The following is a 26,608-nucleotide window of genomic DNA, read 5'->3' as shown; positions in this document are numbered from 1 at the left end:
ACAGAAAAGAGGCAGATTTTTGAGAGAAATGGGTTTTCCCACAGACTGAATCACAGAGTAAGGGTTTCTTAAACAGTTTCTTAAAAAGAAGCTGTTCAGCAAGTGAGTGGTAAAGTAGGTCATGGCTCACCAACTGCTTCTCTCTCCTTCTCCCTATTGGCTCATCTAGTACTGAATTCTAAATAACACACTTTCAGGGGGAAGGAAAGTTTCATTCTGAGACTTTGAGTGGTTGAATCAAGTTCAGCACATGAGTTGGACTCTGTGGCCTGATGGAAAATAAGGTAAAAAAAATCCATACATATTTTTAAAAACTGAAAAGGCTAAATTCTGCAAGATTGTTTCTCAGATATTTATTAACTAGATTGAAATACATTTATTTTCTGGACTGTGCTATAATTTACTGCAGTTATAAGTTTATTGTGATTGGTTATAACATGGCAAAGCAAGCAATAATGGGATATATTAGGAGGTTCTGTAGGTTTAAAGGTAAAATTCTCCTCTACATGCTTAGCCAGGAGAAAGGTGTAGAAATCCCAGTATTCCTCAAACAGCACAGCTGGCTGGCAAGGCTGTGAATTTTTCTTGACTAAATATGACTAAGATACTTATTATTAGAGACATCAGAAGTTAAATTGGAGGACTAATTCTTCTTAAGGAATACCAAATTTTTATTAGAATATCTCTGAGTATGTAACTATTCTTTGGTGTTAAAGCTTTTTTGATAGATTCCTTAGTTCATAGGTAACTATGTATTTCCTCTTCCAAATCTGTTGTTTCCAATTTTAGTAGCCTCTCATTAGGATTTATGTTTAATCTTTAATCTAAATCAAACTGGCCACATAGTAATATAATTTAACATTAGTTACTGTGAGGCCTCTTCTCTCTTTTTCATCTTGTAAGATTTTACACCTGATCTTTGGCTTTTTCCTGTTCCAAGTGAAAATATTCAATTGTCTTTGCCATTCTTGAAGGATTTTTCCCTGTATAAAAATGGGTAGAATTTGGAATAAAAAAATTAATTTAGATAAGACACTCATTTTTATGATAGAGATTTTTCACAACCATGTCATTGTTGTAAGTTGCTCTGAATCTTTGTCCAGATTATCTTATAATAATTATATTGAAATAGTGTATCATTATGTCGTCACATTTCTCGCCTGATACTTAATTGGTGGGTTTTTTCTTCCTGTTTCATTACACATTTTGATATAATTTTCATTTTCCTCTCCTTGATTTATAACTGGAAGATCCATTTTTTAAAAATTTGGTCTGTTATATGTTGCATTGATAAATGTGGATTTAAAATAATCAAAACTGCATCATCTGCATCATATTTCATTCTGTATTATTAGTTGCTTTCAGGCCCTTAGTTTTTGGATCTTGTCTTATTTTCGTAGCGAAAACTTCCAATATGAGAATAAATAAAAGCGGCAATAGTGGACATCTTTGACATGTTCTTTTTTCTCTTTGGAAACTTTAATGTTAATGTTCCTTTTATCAAAATTTTCATATGTTGTTTAGTATATATTACCCATATCCAATTCATAAAACATAGTCCACACTCTAGATGTTGAAGAATTTTCAATAGAAAGGACCAAGACGCATTATCAAAGGCCTTTTCTGCATCTAAAAAAAAACAAGATAAACACCACCTTCTTTTTCTTTACAAACTCAATTGCATTGATAACAAAACAAACATTATCCTTCACAAGTCTCTTCAGGAGAAAGCTGGTGTGATCTGTGTGAATCTGGGTTGTTAAGGATTTTCTTAATCTTTCTGACAATATTGAGGTAAAAAATTTATAATCCACATTTAGTAGTGAGAAAGGTCTGTAGGACTGCAGTTGTGGGATCATCACCTCCCTTATGTAGCAGTCCCGTATGATTACTGTTGGGATCTCACTTGTGCAATTTAGTTTAAAAACTCCAAATCTTTTCACACTTTTTCAAATCTTCTTGTAATAAAAGATTATCATTCAATCTCCCTCTTCTCCTAACTTGGACTTCTTGACAAATTATTTCTAGTGGATTATGGTCAGAAAGTATCTTTGGTTGGATTTTCACTGTCTCCATATTCATAATTAATGGTTTTGACACATTAATTAACACTTGTTAATTCTTGAATTTGGTGTCTATAAGAAAAAAGGAGTAGTCTCTAACTTTTGGGTTTTCAAACATCTTCCAGTTGCAACATCTCCATATAATTAAAGGCATTTTGTAGGGGTTTACCCCCTTTGATTTTTGTTTAACTTGTCTTTGTTTGGTTCTATGAGTCCATTGATATCTCCAAGAATCAATATCTTTCCCTCTTGAAAATCCAAAAAAATTGAAAAAAGTTTCCATAAAACTTAACTATGAAAATTAAATTAAAATTAACATGTCAGATTAAAGTGAAAAAGGGCATATTAAAATAAGTTTAATGATATTTGGGATGTATTTATTGAGTATGATTTTAAAAAGTGGAAAGAACCTCAGCCTTCAAAAGAGTCATTACAGTGTTGCAAGGGGGGGATGTCCTGAACTGTTTGAATGAGGTTTTGTTGTTTTGTGATTGCAACATGTATCATTGGTGCTGGTTTTGATGGACACTGTGTTGCAAGAATTATTTTAATTGTATGTTTAAATTTATTTTTTCCTATTTTAAAAAATTACAACCAGAACTCAAAAAACAGGTCCACCTGTCAATATCCATATGGAGGGGTAAAAAGAAAAAATAACTTCCGAATGACATTTTCAGCTTGGAAACATCCTCCAGTAAAATCAGTTCCTGTCAGCAATCAGAATTTGCTACTTAGGACAAACTGCCATTTTTCCCCACTGTTCAAGAGACAATCTCTATTTGAATATCTGGGCCTTGTAAATTGCTGTTCCTGTTTTATCACTGTTACTGGTCACTGGGAATGCCTTGTTAACATTTTGTTAGTGTGAGTTGCCAGAGTGGAGGATGCATCTTGTCTCAAGTGAACATAATTATAAAATGTGCATTAATATCAAATGGGCAAGGAGCTGGAACAACTCTCTGTTAGAGCTGAAATATCTCTTTAGTATAGAAATTAGGTGAGTCAGACATGCCTCTAAATCTATTGAGGATAAGTCTGTCAATGGCTATTAGCTATATTGCCTCCAGCATCAGAAGCAGTATGGCTCTGAAGAACAGTTGCTGGGGAACACTGGTGAAATGGTCCTATTACATTCAAGTCCAGCTTGTGGATTTCTCATGCTCATGTGGTTGGCCACTGCAGAAAACAGAGCATTAGTCTAGCTAGAGCTTTGATCTTATCCAAGCATGGTTCTTCCTATGTTTCCTGGGAGTTATGAGAGGGGTTCTGTTTTTATCTGTAAAATGTAGAAAGGTGTACTGGTATTATTTTCAGTATTTATACCACCTGCTTAAGAATTCAGCGCTGAATTGATTAAGGTAAAGAAATGCAGGCAAAAGGAGGCTTCAGTAATGGACAAGGAGATGCTGTAGTTTTGGTAGTAATCCAGGTGTGATAAGAGATTCTGAAACGGCACAAGTGTAGTTACTTTCATCTGAAATATTGGAGGCTATTAGGGTGCTTCACCTCATTTCTGTTTGTTCTTGGTTCACTTTCTGAAGATACTCTTAATAGACCTCTTTAACTTGGAAGAGATACATGTCAGCTGTCCTGTTTCATGGCTAGTGAGCAGATGCTAAAAACCTGAGAAGTCAGCTAACTGGGGGTAGGATTGGAATTGCCTAAAACATTGCATAATATTTGCATGTGCTAATTTCTGTGAATAGATACACATTTTAAAATAATTACTATAATTTAAATAGAAATACAGTGCATCTAGCTTGATGGAGATCCTCTATACTTCACACCTCAAAAATTTAAAGCTGGACCAGACATTGCCTATATTGTAAGCAACTGACATACACTTTACAGAATTAAAATAAATAGGCACCAATCAGAGTCCTGTGGCCAGTAGCCAGTTTAGGGGGAGGATTCATCAGGATCACATATTGTGCAGTAGTGATTCTGTCTGTGATTCCCTGAAGTGACTTTTCTTTTCTTTTCTTTTCTTTTCTTTTCTTTTCTTTTCTTTTCTTTTAACAAGATACTTATTCCAGGTGTTCATCATGATACAATCAATCTGAGAATGTAGCCTGTAAACTATGTAGGGCTCAAACAATTTAAATGCAAATATCTTTGCATTTGGAATGGAAAGACAATACCTTGAATAGAATATACCAACATACAAGTGCAGAGCACAGAATGACTCCCTGTGTACTCCTCCCAGAGCTTAAGGGAGCTCAAGTTATGGTAACTTACTGTTGATACATTCAGAGCTGGGTTGAGTTTGAAAGGAAGTGGAATTATTTTATTTATTTATTTATTTATTTATTAAAACATTTTTATGCCACCCCATTTGCCGAAGCCTCGGGGCGGCTTACAACAATAAATTAAAATAATTATAATCTTAAATTAGAGAGAAGCGGGTATGAAGAAGCCAAGGATGGAATCCTATGGCCTCCTGACATCATCTGAGAGGCCATAGGGTTATTCAGAATCTCAGCTCCAGGATCCTGTGATCTTGGAGCAAGGACTTCAAAGGCCAAGCTCCAACCACTCCCTCCCTCCTCTGGCATGGAAAGAACCACACTGGCTGCTCCTTCCAGACGCAACTGGGACTCAGAGGGGGAAGAAAGGGGTGTCCCAGCAGCCAAGGAAGGGAGCAGAATGGAGCCATGGACTTGGTTCTTATTGACATTCCAGCCTCCTTCACTCACCATCCCCAGTGCTTTATCAAGATGGCTGAAAACAGCAGTCTCAATAAGATTCCCAATGTGAGGCATGGTAGAGATGAAGACTGCTGCTTCAGTGCCTCATTCCAGGCATAGGATACATATAAGCATCCAAATTTGGAAGGTAACATATAACAAGGTTGTAGGGTATAGGATTGCATCTTAAATATTCAAAGTCAAGCACACCCCTTCTACCAGATTAGGTCTAAGCTCTCTGTTCTGTTGTGGTTTTATGTAAATGTTTTTGTAAAAATTGGAGATCACTAGAGAAACCCTCCCAATTTTGTTTCCTTTGTTTTTAGGAGTGCTTTTTTACTGCTGCCCAGCACCTTTTGAATGATGATTGCACCAAATGTGCTTGTGGTTTTATTCATGTTCTTCTACAAGATCTACCCAGTCATCCTTTCTCATCACTGTTCAGCAGCTGCAGGGACAGTTAAGTATTATTGCTAATGAAATAATGGAAGACAGTAGATTGTCAGATTTCCCAACTCTGTTGTCAGCATGCTGTATTTTTAATAAGCAAGCAATATCAATATGATTAAGAAAATGTTAAAGAAGGCATCAGTATTCAATTATCAGTATTCAGTGATGTCTGTGTGCCCATGGGATGCACTACATCTTCCTTCTAAAGCAGTTGAAAATAAACTTAAAGACTTATTTGCAGAATGGAACTGATCAGTGTGAAGAGCAAAAGAGAATTGCACTGAACTCCCCCATTCCAGATAGGGGCATTCTCACTCGATTCTGTAGTTGCTCTAGGAAGCAGTGCCTTTCTGTTGTGGTAGCAGTGAGTCCTGCTGGCATGATGTCCTCAGCAGAGTCACAGCAGCAGCATAGGATGCTGTTCATTGGCAATAACTGTAGAATTATGTAGAACATGTGGGATTGGGCCTTATCGCAAAACAACAGATAGGCATAGATCAATGCAGATGTCAGTGTAACTGCATATTAGTGAAATGCATACTTTAAGACTGCAGTTCTGAGCACATTTTCTTGTGGTGCTGGAGAAGACTCCTACGAGTCCCTTGAACTGCAGGGAGGTCAAGTCTTCGAGGAGCTTAACCCTGACTGCTCTTTAGAAGGTCAGATACTGAAGATGAAACTCAAATACTTTGGCAACCTAATGAGAAGGAAGGACTCCCTGGAGAAGAGCCTAATGCTGGGAACAATAGATGGCAAAAGAAGACGGGGATGGCAGAGAATAAGGTGGCTGGGTGGAGTCACTGAAGCAGTTGGCATGAGCTTAAGTGGACTCTGGGGGATGGTGGAGGACAGGAAGGCCTGGAGGAATGTTGTCCATGGGGTTGCAATGGATGCGACTTCGCAACTAACAACGAAGTTTAATTAATTCAGTAGGACTTGAATGTGTGTGTGTGTGTGAGGGAGGGACTGGCTACAAATGAATGTTTTTCCTTATAATTGTGTGGACAACAAAGCACCATAAATGGTGTTCTCACCCAAACAGGGCTCACCTAGATAATTTGACAACAGCAGCAGTGAGATACTTATGAAGGATATTCATGTTGTTCTGAGAATATGCAGGGTCCAGGAGTGAGATACTTATGCCTAGTGGCTAATGCAAGTTGAAAGTGACATGTTGTACAAATGCACCATTCCAGGAAGAGCATCCTGTCAGTACAGATGTTATACCTAAAAATAATTTTGTCAGCACTGGTGCAAATCTATAATCTGATTTGTAAAACAGCAATTAGACTTTCAGTAACTTAATTTACACAGCTGCTTCCTTTTTGATCAAAGTCACATAAAAGGTAATTTTACCTTAGTCATGTGCTTATTCATTCATTCATTCATTCATTCATTCATTCATTCATTCATTTAAAGCTTTTCTATACCATCCTCTTACCAAGGGTCTCAGGACAGTCTTACAATAAAAGCAAGTAAAGCACAGTATCATCTTCTATAAAATCCCAATTAAATGTGCTTGTTGGACATTTAGTGTAAGGTATGCAGAATTAATTAATACAGGTATCAAGATATTCTTTGCTGTTTCTTGGCTTAGACCTTCAACATGATATTATTAGAAGCCAGTCCTGCCAGATAAACTATACATGTTGTGGGAGTTCATGTTTTGGCACCCTAATGCCATGGGTTGATCTATTTCAACTCTTCCTTCTACTAAACACAGAGGAAAATCTATGAACCATCCAAATTTACAGCAGCTGGGTTCACATGACACAGTAGCTCATTGTGGGAAACTAGCCATGGACTGATTCCTGTGGGGTGATCGGTTTGTGAACAACAACCCACCCCAACAAACCATGGTTTATCCGAGGGTGCTTTGTGCCCACAATAGGTTGTCATGTTATCTGGACCTGAGCAACTGACCCCATTGTGCATACAGGGGAGCAATGAGTGACCAAATCAGCAAGAGCAGCAAAAAAACCCAGTGAAGCAGCATGCTGGAATGATCATCATTTATGCAGTATTCCCCATAACATATGTGACCCGATTTGGGCTCACTGTGACCTCCCCACACTACTGGGTGTTTTTTCCTCCTGGAGTTCACTTTTTGCAATCTCTGAGGTCATAGCCAGTGATGGCCCCTTTTCAGGTGTCCAAGAATGCAAATATTTGCATTCTTTTGTTTAAAAAAATGGTTCAGGTTGGTCTTGCACAAGTCTGGAGATGCACATTTGTTGGAGACACCAATGACTCAGGAAGATGCAAATGATTTTATTTTTTACATTACAGTTTCTTGATATCTGTCAAAAGATGAACTATCAATGGAAAACAGAGCTGTGAGAGATCTTTGCTCACAAAAAGGGGATGAAGAATCTTTTTCCTTTCACAGTGAGATCCTCAGGGTTGTTAGTGTTCTTTCCCTAACTGCCAGTACTTCCCCTGTTTCCATACTTTTCAAAGACTATGTGCTCAAAATAAGGCTTCATTTTAAAACAGGGATTTAGACAGGGCTAAACAGAGTTGCTTTAACAAGCACATTCCTATGCATGTTAACTTCCACAAATCCCAGAATTCCCCAGCCAGAATGTCTAAATATGCATAGAACTGTACCCCTAACATGAATGTGGCCTTTGCTTATTCCACATCTATCCTAAGCTTTAATGTGGCCTCATTCTTGCTTCTAACCAGAAATTGCAATTCACTATCAATGCAACTTATTCAGTTTGCAGTGGCTGCTCTATCTTTCCCAAACTGCACGTAACAGATTTCAAGATTTGATGAATACCATTGTAATAATATGACCTGATACTCAAAACAGTGGAATGTTTTTTTCAACATAATTTCTTAGAGACTTATAATAATTAATTTTTCCTCTCCTCCCAGGTCCTATACTGTGTTATGGGCATGTATGGACAGAACCAGCAAATATCAATCAAATTGGGCAGGATATTTCTATCAACTGCCATTCTGATAAAGAATTTTGTGAAAATGCCAAAATATATATGGACCTAAATGAAGTCCGTGTTGAAGACAGCAATTTGACAGTTATAAACAAAACTACAGTTCAACTTCAACTTCATAATTATGGAGAACCATTTTCTAAAGTGGTATGCAATGTCCAGTGTTCTAAAACAAGGGTTGTCATATGTGGAACACAATTTTGCATGGGCTGTAAGTAATTTATGTATATACAGTATGGGTTTTCTTTTAGTTTAAGATCATTTCAATTAATGTGGAATAGTCACAATTATAGAGAAGACTGACATTCTGGAGGTGGCATTGTGTATTATTATTTTAAAAATACCAATTTAGAGTTTTCATCTTATACTTCAATAGACTTAAACATTCTAAACTCAGGAAGCAAGCCTCACTGAATATATTGGAACCTACTTTTGAGTAAATCTGCATAGGATTTCCTATTAAGTAGATTTACCATAGTGTAAATTTCACTGGCTAAACATACTATCTTACACAAGCTCAGACAAAAAGAATTCCTACAACTTGCAACATACCCCAACCACTTAGGGTGGGATTTGTAGGACCTTTTTCTGTCTGAACTTGGCTAGGATTGAAAATTAAGTGACATATGCAGCCCAATCTTAAATTGATTCAGAAGTAACATCCACTGGGTGCAGTGGGGCTTACCCCCAGCTAAATATATACAGGACACCAGTGTTATTTCCAATGGGATGCTACCATGGTCAATAATAATTTCAGCACATCCTGCTACTTGTATAAAGAAACAAACTGTACCAGTACCAGTTTCATCATCAAAAGTAAAAGTCCGTCCATGTAGTGGCTAGCCAATCAGCTCCCACCTTTGTTCCCCAGCAACTGGTATACATAGGCATACTGGAGGTTGCCTGTTGCCAGTCAGGACTGACAGCCATCAACAGCCATAGCCTTTGTGAGTTCATCCGATTGCCTTTTAAAGCTTTCCAAATTTGTGGGCATCATGGCATGATGTGGAAGTGAATTCTACACATTTGCAATGTAATGTATTTTGCAACTTTTAAAAGTCCTTTGCTGACAGTCATTTTGTAAAACTGGTGATCCCCTCCTGAACTGCAGACCTGTGAGTGAATCCCAGTCATTTCAATGGAACTTTCTTCCACATTAAGACTGCTTAAGATCATTCTTTGTGTTGTCCTTTATTTTCACAGGAGAAAAGGCATCGTTGTGCTTAAAATTATTTGCAAAAAGTACTGTTTAGTCTGTGATCCTATAGACACTTACTTGGTGATAAGTTCTATTGAACTCAGTTGACATACAGTAGACAGTAAGACTTGCATAGGACTCTATTGGTAGAATTATAATAGCTACCATTATAAAGTATTTGGTTACTGGGGGTGGGGCAGGTAGGCATTAACTATCCTTATGCATTTTGAACCCTCATAACCTAACATGCTCTGTAATTTGTAGATCTGCCGGACAGGCCAGCCAATTTAGCCTGTGTCATACAAGAGTACTCTGATTGTATGATATGTACTTGGGATCCAGGCAAGGACACCTATTTAAACACTAGCTACAACCTATATTTGAAGAGGTAAGACAGGTTGCTTGAAGTATGCATCTCAAACCAGAAGCACTGCATGAAGTGGCCTTTGTACCATGGCAAGTCACCTAAACAAATTGCAAAAGAAGAGTGAATTAGAGACAAAGAAATCTCACTAGTTTGTTTCTCAGTGATTCTGATGTAATGTTTTGCATGCAGGCAATCTTTTGGACATTTCCTTTAATAAAGCACACAGCAATATTTGCCTGCTGTCTTGAGGCACAAATAACACCACCACAGTCAAAATCAGTATGCACTGATTTTTATTATATTACTCCCCACTTCAACATGGAAGTTGCACAAAAACTGGGTTCACTCAGCAAGACAATCCACACTTCTGTTCGCTGAGGTAACAGTTGTCACTTTTTTTCAGATGCTGTGTTATGTACATATCCCTGTGGCTGGAATGGGTTACATTGTGACAAACAAACATTTATAAAATTGAAAGCAGCTGCAGGAGGCTGAATTTTTTTTTTAGTAAATTACAATGGGCAAGGACAGCATGTTTAGTTCTTTACCACCAGTCATTTTGTGGCTCAAAATATACTGGTTTAATTGTTTCAGGGTGCCAGATACTTTTTTCTAAAAGCAAATGGAAGAAGGAAGCATCTGGGGTGGATTTTTAGTGTGAAAATGTATAGCAAGAACATATATCTAACCACTGATCTGCTCAAAACAGCCTTGAGGATCTGATTTTCACTTAGAGAAAACCAAGAAAATGTTGGGGGTTTATAGCATGCACTTGCCTCTAGTATCAAGTCTATCCTTAAATAGGTTAGTTGCAGGTTCAACTAAGAATGAATATATGACAATGCTGTGACTGTGCTTGTGGTCTGCCTATGTGGACTAAACTGGTGGTTAGAGACAGCACCACAAACCAAACACCAGCTTACCCATTCCGTAGGTCTGTTGACTGGAAATCTGAAGTGTCCTACTTACATTTTTGAAAGACCTGTCCTAATTCTAATCCAAGGAAATAACAAAAGAGGTACTTTTCTGTTACCACTGATAAAACACATCATTATTACATAATTGCTATTAGGCTGGAGAACCTGCTGTTCTGCCTTAGCTGAATCTCTCTGATTTAAATCTATGTGACTTTAGTACACCTGGGTCATGCTCAAAATGCAGGCTTGTGCAGTTGTATGGCTTGCTATAGTATAACCCTGCAAACTCAGGTGTGGTGGTGAACCCTGTTCCATTGCATGCATTGAGGTAATCTTCAGCTGCTACTCCACTAGGATTCTGTATGTGGCATGGAGGGAGCACTAGATTGTCCTTTGCCTTAAGCAGCTCATTTCTCGGGTGGGTCCAGGTATCATATTCATACTGAATATGTTTAAATGTTGCTTTATTAATGGTCACATGTTCCATAACCTGTTAATGTTTTAAAAGAAAGCTACGTTGGGTTTTTATACTTACAGTGGAATGATATGGTTTGATCTTTATAGTGTACAGACAAAAGAAAATAAAACCTTTAATGCAAACAGTGCCTTGAACGGTGTAAACATCCCCCTGAACCAACTGCAGAAGAACCAGACCTTTTCTGTTTCAGTCTGTGCTAAAAATGCACTGGGCGCTGCCCATTCAGATCAGCTGCTGGTTGAACTCCACAATATAGGTATTTGATTTTTTTTAATTGCTGGTTTTCTTTTACCCTACTATATAACTAAAGTGATAAGACTGTAATCTTAATGAGAGTGTCAAAATGAAACTAAGACTGTCAGGATACAGTTCCATAAATGGAAGTAGGATAGCTTTTAAGATTTCCTGCCAGTCTTGTCTCTTCCAGCAGGCCTTTTCATCCTGGAAATGGGTTCTAGATCCACTGAGTATGAGAAAAGCTTTTTGCAAAGCAGTTCAAGGGAGGAGGCAGGACATACACTGAGAGCAGCAACATGCATGTATCTCACTGTGTGGGGCACAGGGTATAGGGGAGTGACAGGCATGAATTTGAGCTCTCCCACAACAGTGGGTGTGGTGGTCCCAAGCACCTATGACAATTCTAGAGAAAGAAGTGTGAGCAGGGTACTCAAGCTGTGAGGCCAGACTATTTGGGGAAGCACTCTCTGTTTGCATGATGTGTCCTTCTCTCTCTCTCTCTCTCTCTCTCTCTCTCTCTCTCTCTCTCTCACTCACACACACACACACACACACACACACACACGTATTTCAGAGCTCCTGTTTGTGGGCTTTAAGTATGCATGTGTTGAGGCCAGGGAAATAAGGTGCCATAGTGTGTCCCCTATCATCTGAAGTGTGGTCTCTCTGGATTAGGTTTATATACTGGTGGTGGCTGTCGGCTGTGAGAACTGGTGCTGTGACTGACAGATTTCATCCTTGAGGTCTTTAACTCACCACCTTACCAAGGCTTCTGCTTTCAGAGTCTTTGCAGGTTTAAGATTGGCTCCTTTACATGCCCCCTACCCCCCAGGCCTCTGTTCCATTGCACAGTCACAGAAATTCAAGAGGATTTTGTAGCCATTCAGAAATATGACAGACGTTCCATATTAGGATAAAGCAAATACTGTAATGGTTGCAAAGCATAGGAGAGTCCCTGGAGGATGAAGACATCAGGCAAAGCATCCACAAACTACCATGAGTGAAGAATACAATAAACACCTCATACAGAAAGGCTTTGTGTGATAAATTCCATCATGCCTTAATTTCAGTGCTACAGACTGAGAGCAGCTATGCTACCAAAAGGGAGAAACTTTTCTTGTGCCAGGTCTGGGTTTAGCATAAAGTTGCACCATCAATATCTGTTCAGTGAGCATATATGCATTTCTAGTAGTGGACTGCTGTCTGTGTGTGTGTGTGTGTGTGTGTGTGTGTGCGCGCGCGCGCGCGCGCATTCTATTCTGGGGAGTTGGGATCTCCGGGAATCGAAACTTGTTTTCCTGACATAGTTCCATCAAAAAGAATCCTCAGTTTTGCTAACCCTTGATCTAACATAGTTAGATAGTTTCATAACATATTTTCATAGTTGACTGAAATAGAAGGGGGAAGGTAAGAAAGGTAAGGTTTTTGTATGGTTTTACTGTTTGTAACCCACCCAGGGGACCATTTGGTGGGATGGATTGTTGTTGTTGTTGTTGTTGTTGTTGTTGTTGTTATTAACAGCAGGGTGACAGGGTCTAAGGAAGTAGTGTTTCCTCTAGCCCAGAAACTCCACTTCCCACCACAGGATTGCTCTGGCCAACAGAAAACCCTGCAGTATTAGGTTGAAAGATTGGTTAGAGAAAATAGAAACAGAGTTAGTCAGAAGGGTCCTCCTAAGCCATCTAGTCTGAGCCCTGGCTCTAAATAAAGAGTAAAGAAATGATACAAGCAATACTGGGACAGGATTAAGTAAATTGGCATAATATACTTCAATTAGATTATTGGACTAAAGATTGGTTGAAGAAAATGGTAAATGTAGAGAATGTACTAAATTGGAAGATATGATTTTTCAGAAAGAAAAATAAGATATGTGGATGAGAGGAATGACAAATACAATTTATAATAAAGTTACTAGAATGTGGACGATTGATATGATCCTCTTAAAGAGTCTTGGAAAATAGATTTAAAAAGAAACATTACTATTGAAGAATGTACTAATCTGTGGGATAAGAGAATTTTAAAATCATCTCAGTAAGAAAGATAATTTTTACAAACTGGTTTGGAAATGGTACTTAACTCTGGTTAAACTGAATTATATGAATAATGAATATTCCAACATTTGTTGGAGATACAGCCAGGAAGTGGGTACATATTTCCATATGTGGCAGAAATGTAAATATATAAATGAGTTTTGGGAAATGGTTTTCAAAGAAATTAGTAAAATATGAATTTAAATATTAAAGCTGACCCTGGACTAGCATTATTGTCATTATTTAGAGAACAGATACTAAATACAAATACTAAAGAATTGATGATAAATTTATTAACAGCAGTAAGATTAATAATAGCAAAGAACTGGAAAATAAAAGGTGATTATCAAATAGTTGGCTAATATAAAGAAGTCTGGAATATAACTATTAATGATAAGTTAACCTGTGCTATTAAATGGAGAAAAGGTTTGATAAGTAAAAATAATTTTGAGAATATTTGGAGACTGTTTATTGAATATGTTTTGATAAAGGAAAGGGGTGTGAACAATCACAAGACTCAGTGCAGTTCTGGAAAGGGTAGTGGAAGTGGAGCAACCTGAATGACTTACATTAAGTGACTTGATCTGTTGGTCCTTGTGGAGATAGCACTGGTATTATTGTATTTTTAATTAAGTTTATTAGTAATGTTTCATTGTTATTATATTAATTGAATTGTTTTTGCAATAATAATAATAATAGGAGGAGGAGGAGGAGGAGGAGAAGGAGAAAACCCTATCTATATCTATGATGTTGACCTGGAAGCTTGGAAAAAATAAACTTTAAGGTCTGCCTTTTTATCAGCTTAGACAGGATTTAATATTCTTGTATCTCCTTTAGTGATACCAGCTTTACCTGTTATTACCCAGAATAAAACTATAGACTCTCCGATACGTAAGACTATAATGCAGTGGGAAGAGCAAAGTGCATCCAATGAGACTTCTTGTGAAGAGCGATACAAGGAGATGGCAAGTGAAAAATGGCATGTGAGTCAACCAGTTCTTGTCTGTGTTTCATGTATCAGTAGCAGCAGCTGATCACTCCTCCTCATTGATGTCAGTATTATTATTCTTTGCATTACTATACTGCCCATAGCCAAAGCTCTCTGGGCAATTTACACCATTAAGTCACCCTCTAGGTTTCAACCAGGCCTAACTCAGTTTAAGCTTCCAAGATTAGCAAGGTTAGGCAGGTCAGGCTCTACAGAGTTCAGCAGTATCAACAGAACCTGATTGGAAGGAGAAGTCACCACAGGAAATCATACAGAGATGCAGAAGAGGCCTCTCTGATGGGTAGAACACTATCATAGAACACTATCTGGGAACCGCTAATTCAGGCTGAGGACAGATTACATGATTGGATTCTGCTGCTTCTCCCTTTAGGTTCGAGAATGGGATGCAAGTATACAGAGGATGCATCGCACAGAGTACAACTTAAATGCAAACACAATGTATGAGTTTCAAGTTAGATGCAAATTTACTCATGTTGGAAGCATTTGGAGCAAATGGAGTGAATCTGTTGTATACAAGACTCCAGAGGCTGGTGAGTTTTACAACTCCCACATTTATTTATTTATTTATTTATTTATTTATTTATTTATTTATTTATTTATTTAGGTCATAGACCATCATAAACCAATGTGGGGCAATGTAATGGATTAAACAATGCTTTTCTATTACTCCTACTAAAATAGCAGTTTAAAATAAAAACAAAAGATAAGCAATGGACACTAAAAAAAATTAAGAGAGCTTGGGTCACATAACTAAAACACATAATGCCACAAACATATAGAATGGTAGTACCTATAGAACTTTTGTTTAAATCCACTGCAGTTTAGTTGTTTGAAATGTATAAATTTATAACTAAGTAGCATAAGATTTTCTTAGCCTCAATATTGCCCTGCAGAAACTGGCTACTTGATGCATGATCTTAGGAACTTTACCTGATAGAAAAAACTCAAGTTTGGTTTTATCAGAAAGAATCAGATTATCCCAAAAGAATGCAATGATGAGCTCATTACATACTTGTTTGTAATAGGGACACAATTAAATCAATCAATCAGTCCCAAAGTTTCAGCCTCCCCTGTCTGGCAAGTATGAAGCCTTTCAGCAAAGGGGATGTTCTTGTACTTGCCTTCAAGAAGAGCAGAAGGAAGTACCTGAAAGCACCTGGCAAAAGTAAAGGCCCTTTAGCTTCCAATGATACCAGATAGTTTGCCAGTTCTGCAAAGTATTTAACATTTATCCTAGCCATTATATGATAAGCTGGCATGATCAATTTGATGTTCCATATCCTTGATTCTCTGCTTAACCAATTGTTTAGCATGATCTAGTTCACAGAAGAGACGCATTTGAGGGGAAAGACCAATTATCTGCAGATGGCTCTGAACAGCCTTCTGCCAGTTTGACTGAAAGTTACCATGAAATACCAAGAGGAAAAGGCCTTGTGGGTTACGATGTCCATTTAACCACATAGATAGATAGGTAGATAGGTAGATCGATAGATAGGATACAGACCCAGGCTTTGACTTTCATATAGCCTGTCTCCAATCTCACCCTAGCATTTGACACATATCTAGGGACCTGCAAAATGTTTCTTAGAAACATAGACTGGACTCTTTTCTGTGGAGCAAAACACAAGCTGGTTGATCCCATAAAGGAACCATAAAGCAATTGGACCAATGTCTTGCTTTATAAAGTTTAAGAGCTGCAGGGACAAAGAAACCCAATTGTGCTTGGTGAAATTCCACAGTGTTGTTTGTGGATCTTTCTCCTTTGCCTGCAGCATAATTACTGTGTTGCAGTGTAGAGCCTGAGGCCTGTAGGACCACTCCCAAATATTTAAAGCTATTGGGTGATTGAATATGATTGCCATTAATCAAACATGACCAGATCTTCAGCCTGTGCCCAAAAGCAACTATCTTAGTTTTCTGATGGTTGATTTTAAGGGATTCATTTTCACAATTTTGGGAAAGCTTCTACAGAGTCCTCCTCAAACAACAGGAGTTCTAGAAAGCAGCATTGTGCCACTGGCATATAATTGAACTGATACAGTCCTATTGACAAGTTTAGGAGAGTGATGCACAGGTGAATTTAGCCAGCTTATTGTATTATTTATATAAAAGATAAATAATGCAGGTGCTAATAAGCATCCTTTCCTAATACCTCTAAAAGTTGGAATGGGTTCAGTAAGATGCCCTAGCCTGCTACATTTAACCCTAAGAAAGGTTTGCTCATGTAGGGCCCATAAAAGGCATAACAGCCTTCCATTGATGGAGGAATTGGCTAGTTTGTCCCAGAATGTCACTCTAGATACAGAATCAAATGCAGATTCAAAATCCATAAATCCCTCATAAAGAGAGATTATTCCCTTAGAGGAGTATTTCTCAATAAGATGTTGCAAAATCAAACATTGATCTACTGTAGATCTCCCTGGCCTGAAGCCTGCATGTTCTGCCTTTAAGATATCCTCTTGCTCTAGCCAGTCTAGAAGTTTGTCCAGCAAATGCCTCTTACTTATGATGTTCAGTAAACTAACTGGCCTATAATTTGAGGTGTACTCCCTCCTACCTTTTTTGTGAAAGGGAACCACTATGGTCAATCTCCAAGATCTTGGATAGGACCTGTATCATTGATATATGTAAGGTGGGGGGCAGGAAAGAGGCCCACCAGCCCTTGCTTTCTTTCAGGAGTTCTGGTGGAATAGCATCATATCCAGGGGCTTTGGCATTCTTCACTTGATCTATATACAATTTGATCTCACCTGAAGTGACAGGTGGCCATTTACATGTGTTTTCTATTGCTGTTGAAGGGGGAAGTTGAGTTGAAGGAGGACACCCATTTGTTTGGCATGATACAGGAGGATGTTGAGGATTTAGATCTTGAAATTCTACCTTCAATTAATTTCTCAAACAGGGCTACATTTTTTTTGGCTGTGCAGCTTCAATCAGTTTCCCTCATGATTCTCTTGTGTATTTTTTTTTTTTTTTTTTTGCTTTGCTAAATCTGTAATTTATACTCTCTTTTTTGAATCAGTAATTTTGTCAGGGCTTCACTTTCACCCTGATCTACACTCAGATATTGCTGATACTTTCAGTCTAGTGCTTTCTTCACTACCACACAGCTATGTCTGAACCATGGTTTAGAGCGGTTAAAAGATTTCTGAAATTCGGCATTGTGTAAGTGAACAAGATAAGAATTTAACTTTTGTGTAAGGTTTTCATAAATGGTTTAAAGGATCTAGAACAGTTTTGGGATTTCCTGGCAAATATTGAGAATCTAGCAAATTCGGTTAGGATTTATTTAGGCTTTGTGCCAGATTAGGTGACCACCTTACTTGACAACCGCATCTTTCTAAAGGTGTATCTGTCACAACTGTCACATTCTTGACCTCTTAAGTGTAAAGAAGGTTGCAACTGAAAAGCTTCAAGCAACTAGAGATGCCATAAGGCAGCCAGAATGGCCCTCTGATCACTTCCTCCTTGTCACTTGACTCAAATAGGTGCTATAAAAATATACCAATGACTGTGTCCTTGTTTCCTGTGTCATTTTCATCATTTCCACAGATATATAGTTCTAGAAATATTGCACATGTCACCATATTGGGGCATTATGAATGTCAAAAGTCTAAGAAAAATCCCCAGGAAAAAGATCTATATATGCAAAAAAAATCCTATGAGTTTTAGTTTTACAATGCAACATGAACTGAAAATGTCTGAATACGGTAGGATCAAAATGATTGTGCCTATCCTGCTCTTTTGGTAGAGGAGTCAAAAACAACCTCTTCCAGTTCAGCTTGTATATGCAAATGAACCCCATTCACAGCACAAATGCACACATGTCTGTTCAGAAGTAAATCCTCTCAAGTTCAATGGGGCTTATCCCCAAATAAGTGGGAATTGGGTAACACCTTAAGCATCATACCTAAACAGTGTTTGTGGCATGATTCCCATAAATCCACTGAGATTAAGCTTCACTGTTGTTTTTAAGAACTACTTCTATTTTGTACCTACCAGTTATATAACTAAACCGTCGATGTTAGGAAAGAGCTAATTCTCCTTTCTGCCCACTCTTGCCCCCTAAGGGGCTGTGAGGGGTAAAGAGACAGTGAGAAGAAATTAATTGCTACTAAAATAGAAGAGTTTCCCTCAAACCTGAACCAGGATAAACTTAGATTATTAAAAATAGTTACCTCTGAGGGGCATGGAAGATCTATGCTGCAGGAAACAGTGGAAAGGCATAAACCGTGGCTTTGCAAAGTAAGCAATTCTTTGCAAGGAAAAGTGTCATCACCTGCCAAGAGATGCTGAGAAGGTGAGGTGGAACCCTGGCCTGTCCAGCCCTCACCTTTCTTTATATTTTCTCAGCTGCAAATGGAAGTCTTAGACCATGAGCACATGTCATTTTTGTTGGAGCATTAGTGACCCCTCCTGACAAAACTAGTTATAAATCTCAAAACATACCAGCTTCTGTTTCTTGTCTTCTTTCTTTTTTCTTCTTTATTGGTTCCCTTTCAGGAATATGCCCCACTGTTTACCACTATTTTTTTGCAAGGCTCTTGAACCATTAACAACTGCAAGGTGGGCAACAATTCATCAGGGAGAGCTATCCCTGCTGGAAAAGCTACATCTGTTAAATGTGTTAACTTTCAAAAGGACAAGCCAGACTGAATGTGGAAGCATTATGAAAGGGAAGTAAATAGATATTGACTACAATTTATTTATTCTTTGGGTTTTCTTTTTTAAGTGTCAAAATGACCTGGCTGGACTTGAGTACTGTGCACCTTGACTTGAGTTGAGGTATGGCCCAGAAGCAGCAAAATGTGTTGCGGCAACTCTTAGAAAACACAGATGAGCTTTTGGACCCTCAACACAACATATTTGTATTTCAGTTGAAATCCTGAATGTATTGACAGAGCCTTTCAGCTGGTGGCTCTGTGCTGCTAAATTAAGAATTTTTTTTATAAGCCACAGTATTATCAGTTGGGTTCCAAGGCCAAAGTCACTGAGAAGACACATCAGTTTTGGAGGTGACTTCCCTGCCCACTGACATGGCCAGAGAATTCAGAAGTAGTTCCTGACATCTGGACAGGATCATGCAAGAGGTTCAGTGGGAGGAACTTGCAGGTCCTTAAGGGCTCCAGCACATGAGTGTTGCTATGCTGAGCCTCTGATATGAAAGGGTTGGTCCACGCCATGGTGCACACTGCTGTTTTTGCCCAATGCTATGAAGCCAAGCTGAAGACAGACATAACATTTTAAGGCTGTGATCCTTTCCTTGCTTATTTAAGAGTAAATCCAGTTGAGTACAATGGGACTTACCTTTGCTTAGGCATTTACAGGATTGCACTGTTTGACGTAGATGTGCTTGATAGCCAGTTGCTGCCCTCCAAACAAATGTGCACATTTTCTGCTCTGAGCCAGGCTCTAAAAATGACACAATATGTTGTAGGATGCCAATGATGGATGGCTGTGATAGACAGATACTATTTCTAAAATGAGGAACTGATATTTCCAAGTGTACGTATGTGCATACCACTTTAAGCTTTTCTTAAGGGGTGCAGAAGTGGTGGGACAAAACTGAAGCTGATGCATCTTGCTATAGAAAGCAAACAACTCATTCACCCAGCACAGAATGTGGTGGCTTTTCTATCAGTAACATAGGTTGCAAACCTGGGATCACATCCTGAAAGAAGAACCAGTTGTGATCTTCCTTGAAATGTTACATGTCTCTTACCACCATGAGAAATGTTAAGGGTTCCTGCATTCACAAGCTGTTGCCATCAGGTGTCAAGGGGAAAGTGGATCATAACTCCACTATCCACAAGGAACCTACATATGGAGCCTACATAGTGACAATGAGTAATATTTTTAGAGTAGGTATTCCTTCAAGTATAGTAGTAGACTCCACTGCTCTCAAAGGGGATATTTTCATTCTCCAAACCACCATGCTTCAGCATGAAAAAGCAGAACATTTAATTAGCTCTGAATGTTTATACCTGGGATCCTGCAAAAGATACATATGCTGTTTACTTTACATGCAAAGCAAGACTACAAGTAATTTAAGAAGTCATACTGTTTCCCATAATGTTCATCTGAAATCAGGTCCTCTTTTGTTTAATGCAGAACCATCTTCAATACTTGATGTGTGGAGGTATCTGGGACCAACTTACCAGAATGGTAGCCAAGAGGTGACCATCTTGATCAAGGTGATGCTGTTCTCCTTTCCAGTTTACAGCCATATCAAAAATTGCAAAAATCAAAATTGCATCTTTTCATTAAGGGAAGGAGTAAATCTTAAAAGCTGGAGCTGATATTGGTCTTATTTTCATGAGTATTTTCGTGAGTACAGAAGAATATTTTACAATGACAGGTAGGTTTCTCAATTTGGAGCCAGTACCTGGAAAATTCATAATGGAATTATATGTTTCATTAATTATTTGTGCTCTAAACAGAGAAAATATTTAATCTCATAATGGGAACAGGAAAACTTTCTTCTCACTTGACTGATGAATATATAAACACTAATAAAAAGACAGAAAGAAACCCAAGCAGTATTTTACTATGGTGGGGGGAAATTGAAGAGGTGGAATAGGCATCTAGAGGTGGAATAGGCATCTATTGTTGAATGTGGGCCTCCAGAGCAGCTCTGTCTGTTTAATCAAATTTTCACATTAGACATTGTGCTTTCAACGCTGTCCAAGCAAACAAATGCTGTTTAGAAAACATTATTGTTATGCTATTTCCTTAGCCATTTCTTCCACATGAGAGCAGAGGAAGAATTCTGGGTTATAGAATATTCTATGAATGCCAAGGAGAAATGATAGATTTATGTCAAACAACAGAAACAAAATGCAAAGTGTTGGTGCCTCCAGCTGTGACCATTGTCTATGTGACAGCACACAATTCGAAAGGAAGTTCTAGTCCAGCAAATATTACAATGAACCAACAACCCCAACATTACCATGGTAAGCTAAAGCAGTACATACAAACTTGTTAGAAAATGGATGTTGCATTGTTATATTGGGTTAAAGAAGAAAACATTTTGATGGGACATTCTGAAATTAATTTCTCCACCTATTTAGACCCCCACTTACTTTAGAACTAATTTTACTCCTGGCTTGCACCATGTAGAAGCAGAAGTTGTCAAAAACAAACAAAGAAACCCAAAAACAAACCAAGCATACATGACAAATCCCAGGTTCAGGGGCACCCATAAGCATGAAATCTAGGGCAAAAGTTGACATCTAAAAATATTACATTTTATTAAAAAATACCTGTCTAGTCATGTCTATTTCAAAAGAACTGTTTAGAAGCAACAACTATTTCATTCAGGTTCACTTGTTGACACAACAAGATATCTAATACAGTTTTAGCTCTTTACCTTCATCAACTTAGGTTATAAGCTAGTCTAAAAATGCTAGGTCAGAACATCGACTTTAAAAAAATAACAATATAAAGGTACTCTCTGGGCAGCTTCTGGACCTTTATTAAGCTTGTAAATTGCCCATAACTTTGATGAGCTGCACTGGAATGTGTGTGTACAGACCTATTAACTATATCTTGCTGGGCAGGGAGTACAGGAGTAGGGAATGCTGCAATACCTTACATCTTACCTGTGGATGACACCACAGGTAAGAGGCTGAGGCTGGCCTCTCCCATCCCCTCTTTTGGTCATTGAATGGAATCAATAATATTGGCATTGCAGCTGACAGCAAGCCAGGAGGAGATGGAGATGTTCTTGCAAGATGTATTATTTGCTTGACCCTTGATGTGCTTCCAGAGAGAGGGGTCCTAGCCCTTATAGTAAGGAGGCAATGTGCAGCTAGCTAGTCTGCCATTATTCTTAACAGGTATTCCATGGTAAGAAGCATTACAGAAGGAACATTGGGAAAACATGGGATAGGGTTTATAAGTAGAAGGTTATGATATAGAGTGATGGCAGGATAAAAGCCTTATCTAGAAGTGCCCTTGGTCTTACTTAGTCTTCCATTATGTACCCAGAAACACTCAACTAGCTGATAAACATGAGGAAATTAGTCACAATCCTACATGATGAATTTTCCTGCTGCAGAAAGGTTAGACTCAGTCAATCACATTCAGTCAAGCAAACAATCAAAGCACAATGTTACCAGTTCAGAAAAGGGGCATCCCAAAAGTAAGATCATATTAACAGTTCAGGAATCTGCAGCATAAGAGGTAAGTCCAGGGAGAGGCAAGATTTCAAGGCAGCAGAAGCCGAAGTACAAGTGTTGTTTCAGTAGCTAGCAGGTTATAATTCAAGACTTCTCTAGTCATGTCAGCCAGTCCACACCCAGGTAGAGGTGCTTTATGGTTTCCTTACTTCTGAACAGACTCTGGCTCTTAAGTAGGCAATTATTCTGAAGTAGTCCAATTGCAGCAGTTTTGGAGACATGCACTTCACATTGGAATAGTGGCCAGTATTTCCTTCTTTTGGTGCAGGCATCCTTTCAGGGTCAGCTAATGCTCAGTCTCCTCCTCAGACTGTACGGGGAATGTATGTCCCTCAGGATCTTGTACAGGGTTCCTCAGAGTCCACCTTTGCTGGAGGACACACAGTAGTTGCTCTGGAGATGCTAAGAGTTCTCATAGTTCCAAGAGAATCCACAGGTTGATTGGACTCCACGGCATGTCCAACTCCTCATCTAAAGAATTCATCCTGGCTTGGGTCTGGTTTGGACATGACATAAATTTCCAATGTGCTGAGAAATATAAACTGTCTGCTCTAGTTCTATTCTTTACAAGGTTCAAGAGCATTTCTTAACTCTTGCCAGACATAAGTGATTTGAGATATCCAACTCGTAGTATTTCTGTAATGGGAACTACATCCAAAATAATAAGCTGTTATGCCATCCCTGCTACTTTCCTTATAGATTCTCTACCTCCTACCAATATGCAAATAATTGAGGATGAACATAAAGGAATTTCTGCTACATGGGAACCTCCGAAATCCATTGGAAAATCAGTATTATGGTACATAGTGGAATGGACACCAGCAGATTTCAGTCACAACATTCATGGCATTATGTGGGAAAAGGTCCCTGTCCAGAACACAACAACTTATGTCAAAGGTAAAATGCTGATATTGCTGTCGTTCAGAGCCATCAAGATGTCCGTGACTTAAATGAATGTCCTGCAAAATGCCCTGCCCCTGACAGTCCTGCTGAGGACCTGTAAACTCCAGGTTGTACTTCATTTCTGGATTTGTTCCTTTCCATAGTTGGTCACTTCTTCTTTTTCTGTCTTTGACTTGCCGTAGCATCATTGTCTTCTGCAGTACATCTTGACTTCTCATGATGATCCCAAAGTACAACAGCTTCAGTTCCGGCTCGATTTGATCTAGTACCTACTTGTTTGTCTTTGTGTTAATCCAGGATATCCACAAGCTCTCCTCCAGCACCATGTTTGAATGTATCAATGTTCTTCCTTTTCCAAATTTACTCTGATTTTTTTAAAAAAATTAATAGTTTATACTCACTACCACAATTGGCTCCTGGTCTTAGAAACATAGAACAGAGAAACAAAGCGAGCCAGAATGGGTCTCCTGAGCCATCTAGTCTGACCCCCAGCTCCAACTGGCTCCACTCATGCCTAAAATGTGCATGTCCAGCCTATCCTTGAACACCCTCATCAATGGGGCTTCAACCAGCTCCTGTGGAAGCCTGTTCCATACCCTAGGGGTCCTAACTGTCAGGAAGTACTTCCTGGTATTCATCTTGAATCTTGGTTCCCTGAGCTTTACTCCACTGGAATGTGTCCTGCGCTCCTCTGCTGGGGAAAATGGGTCTCCGCTCCACTGGAACAGGTCTCTGCCCACCTCCATGTGGCACCCCCTCACATACCTATATGTTGCCAACAGATCCCCTCAGAGTCTCCTCTTCTCCAGGCTGAAAAGACCCTCCTGCAGTCTTGCTTCATATGGCTTTCCCTACAATCTGGCCACCATCCTGTGGCACTACACTGCACTCATTCCAAATTGACTATATCTTTTCTGTAATGTGGAGCCCATCACTGAATACAAACTGTGGGTGCACCAGAGTTATATAGGGTGGCATTAATACCTCTGTCGATCTAGACGTCATGCTTCTGGCTATACATCCAAGAGTGGTGTTTGCCTTCTTGACCACCACATCACACTGCTGACTCATGTTTAGCCTGCAGTCAACCAGTACCCCGAGGTCCCTTTCACAAGTGCTGCTCTCGAGACACTTGTCCCCTAACTTGTACTTATGACGCCCATGCCTATGCCCCAAGTGCAAGACTTTGCACTTATCTGCATTGAACGCCATCCTGTTGTCCCCTGTCCACTTCCATAGTCTGCCCAGGTGCTTCTGGATCTGGAGTACCTGCTCCTCATTTGCGGCCACTGGCCCACTTTAGTATCATCTGTGAATTTGATCAGCAGACCCCATCTCCCAGGTCACTGATAAAAAGATTGAACAAGGTCAGTGTATGATAGGGACACTCCTGTGCATGGCCCAAACCTGCTGCTTCTGCTTTTGGATTTTGTTTAGCATTATTGCTCTAGAGCAGTGGTGGCAAACCTATGGCACATTTGCCACAGTGGGCATGCAGAGCCCTCTCTGTTGGCAAGCAAGCAAAGTCACCCCAGCATCACCCCAGCAGCCGAGTATCAGATAAAACCACATGTATGAAACATGTGCATGATAGGAAAGCAGTAGCGGCACCAGGCAATGATGTCATGAGCCACGACTCATTACCCATGACTCGACTGAACTTTTGAATGGCCAGTCAGTGTGCTGCCAAGTGTGTGTGTGTGTGTGTATAAAAATATATGTATATTTGCTTGGACTGGCTGTGGGTGCTTCTTTCTAAACTAAAACCTCAGTTTTCAGGTTTTATTGCAATGTTGGCACTTTGCGATAAATAAGTGGGTTTTGGGTTCCACTTTGGGCATTCAGTCGCTAAAACGTTCATAACATTAGGTTCGGGTTAAAAAAACAAGGTGTCCTGGCAAGATTTTGATGGTTGGAATGTGTTTAGAAGGGGCAGACATGATCAGCTGTGCAGCGATAGGTACTCAAGGAAGGCATTTTCAAAATTGCCCTATTTTCAATGGAACTCTCGCCCTGTATTAGAATTAGGGCTGTGCCAACAGGGTAGGGTTAGGGTTAGAAAAATGAGGTGTCCTAGCATGATTTTGATGGGTGGAATGTGGTTAGAATGGGCAGAAATGATGAGCTGTGCAGAAATAGCTACTCAAGGAAGTCTTTTTCAAAATCTCCCTCCTTTCAATGGAACTTTCGCCCTAAGGTTAAGGGTGTGCACAGGGGTAGGGGTAGGGTTAGAAAAATGAGCCGCCCAGGAATGATTTTGTTGGTTCGAATGTGTTTAGAATGGGAAGAAATGTTGACCTATGCAGAAAGAGCTACTCAAAGGAGACATTTTCAAAATCTCCCTCCTTTCAATGGAACTTTCACCCTATAGAAGGGTTAGGGGTGTGCACCAGGGCAGGGTTAGTGTTAGAAAAACGTGGAGTCCTTGCTTGATTTCAATGGTTGGAGTGTGTTTAGCATGGGCTGATATGATGAGCTGTGCAGAAAAAATACTCAAGGAAGTCTTTTTCAAAATCGACCTCGTTTCAATGGAACTTTCACCCTATACAAGGGTTAGGGGTGCACACAAGGGTATTTATTTATTTATTTATTTAGAATATTTATATGCTGTCCTGTCACAAAGACCTCAGGACGGCTTACATAAATAAAATAATATAAAGCATAACACAAATGAATTACAGATCCTCACTTGCTGCAGTTAAAAACATATATAAACCAATATTAGAAGTTATTAAAATATTGTTGGAATAAAAATGTCTTAACCAGGCACCAAAAAACAAACAACAACGGCGCCAGGCAGACCTCTCTGGGGAGCGCATTCCATAGACGGGGCGCCACTGCAGAGAAAGCCTTTCTCCAGGTACTTTGCCTCTTAATATCTTTCACGGATATTAAGGGCCTCTACTGTCAATCTCAGGGGGCGGGAAGGCAAATATGGAAGAAGATGTTCCTTTAGGTTTTCAGGTCCCAAGCCGTTAAGGGCTTTATAGGTAATAACCAGCACCTTGAATTGTGCCCAGACTTTGATGGGAAGCCAGTGTAGCTGATAGAGGACTAGGGTTATATGAGAATAATGCCCAGTTCCTGTCAGCAACCTGGCTGTTCTATTTTGCACCATCTGAAGTATCC

General features: G+C 39.1%; 1 protein-coding gene across 1 annotated transcript in view; it reads left to right on the top strand.

Moving 5' to 3' along the window:
* The first annotated feature begins 233 nt into the window (after positions 1-233).
* LOC123028859 (interleukin-23 receptor-like) overlaps positions 234-26,608 on the top strand; it is a 56,667-nt gene continuing 30,292 nt past the window's right edge. Inside the window, exons 1-10 of the mRNA XM_044441158.1 lie at positions 234-284; positions 5,077-5,202; positions 8,079-8,371; positions 9,623-9,746; positions 11,207-11,376; positions 14,225-14,370; positions 14,767-14,926; positions 20,508-20,590; positions 21,133-21,349; positions 23,276-23,473. Coding sequence (XP_044297093.1) covers positions 5,114-5,202; positions 8,079-8,371; positions 9,623-9,746; positions 11,207-11,376; positions 14,225-14,370; positions 14,767-14,926; positions 20,508-20,590; positions 21,133-21,349; positions 23,276-23,473 — 1,480 coding nt within the window. The 5' untranslated portion in view covers positions 234-284; positions 5,077-5,113. The remainder of the gene's footprint in view (positions 285-5,076; positions 5,203-8,078; positions 8,372-9,622; positions 9,747-11,206; positions 11,377-14,224; positions 14,371-14,766; positions 14,927-20,507; positions 20,591-21,132; positions 21,350-23,275; positions 23,474-26,608) is intronic.

Source organism: Varanus komodoensis, unplaced genomic scaffold, assembly GCF_004798865.1.
Source record: "Varanus komodoensis strain SLA01 unplaced genomic scaffold, ASM479886v1 scaffold1, whole genome shotgun sequence".
Taxonomy (NCBI): Eukaryota; Metazoa; Chordata; class Lepidosauria; order Squamata; family Varanidae; genus Varanus; species Varanus komodoensis.
The sequence above is the reverse complement of the archived record's forward strand: the minus strand, read 5'-3'. Positions and strand labels throughout refer to the sequence as shown.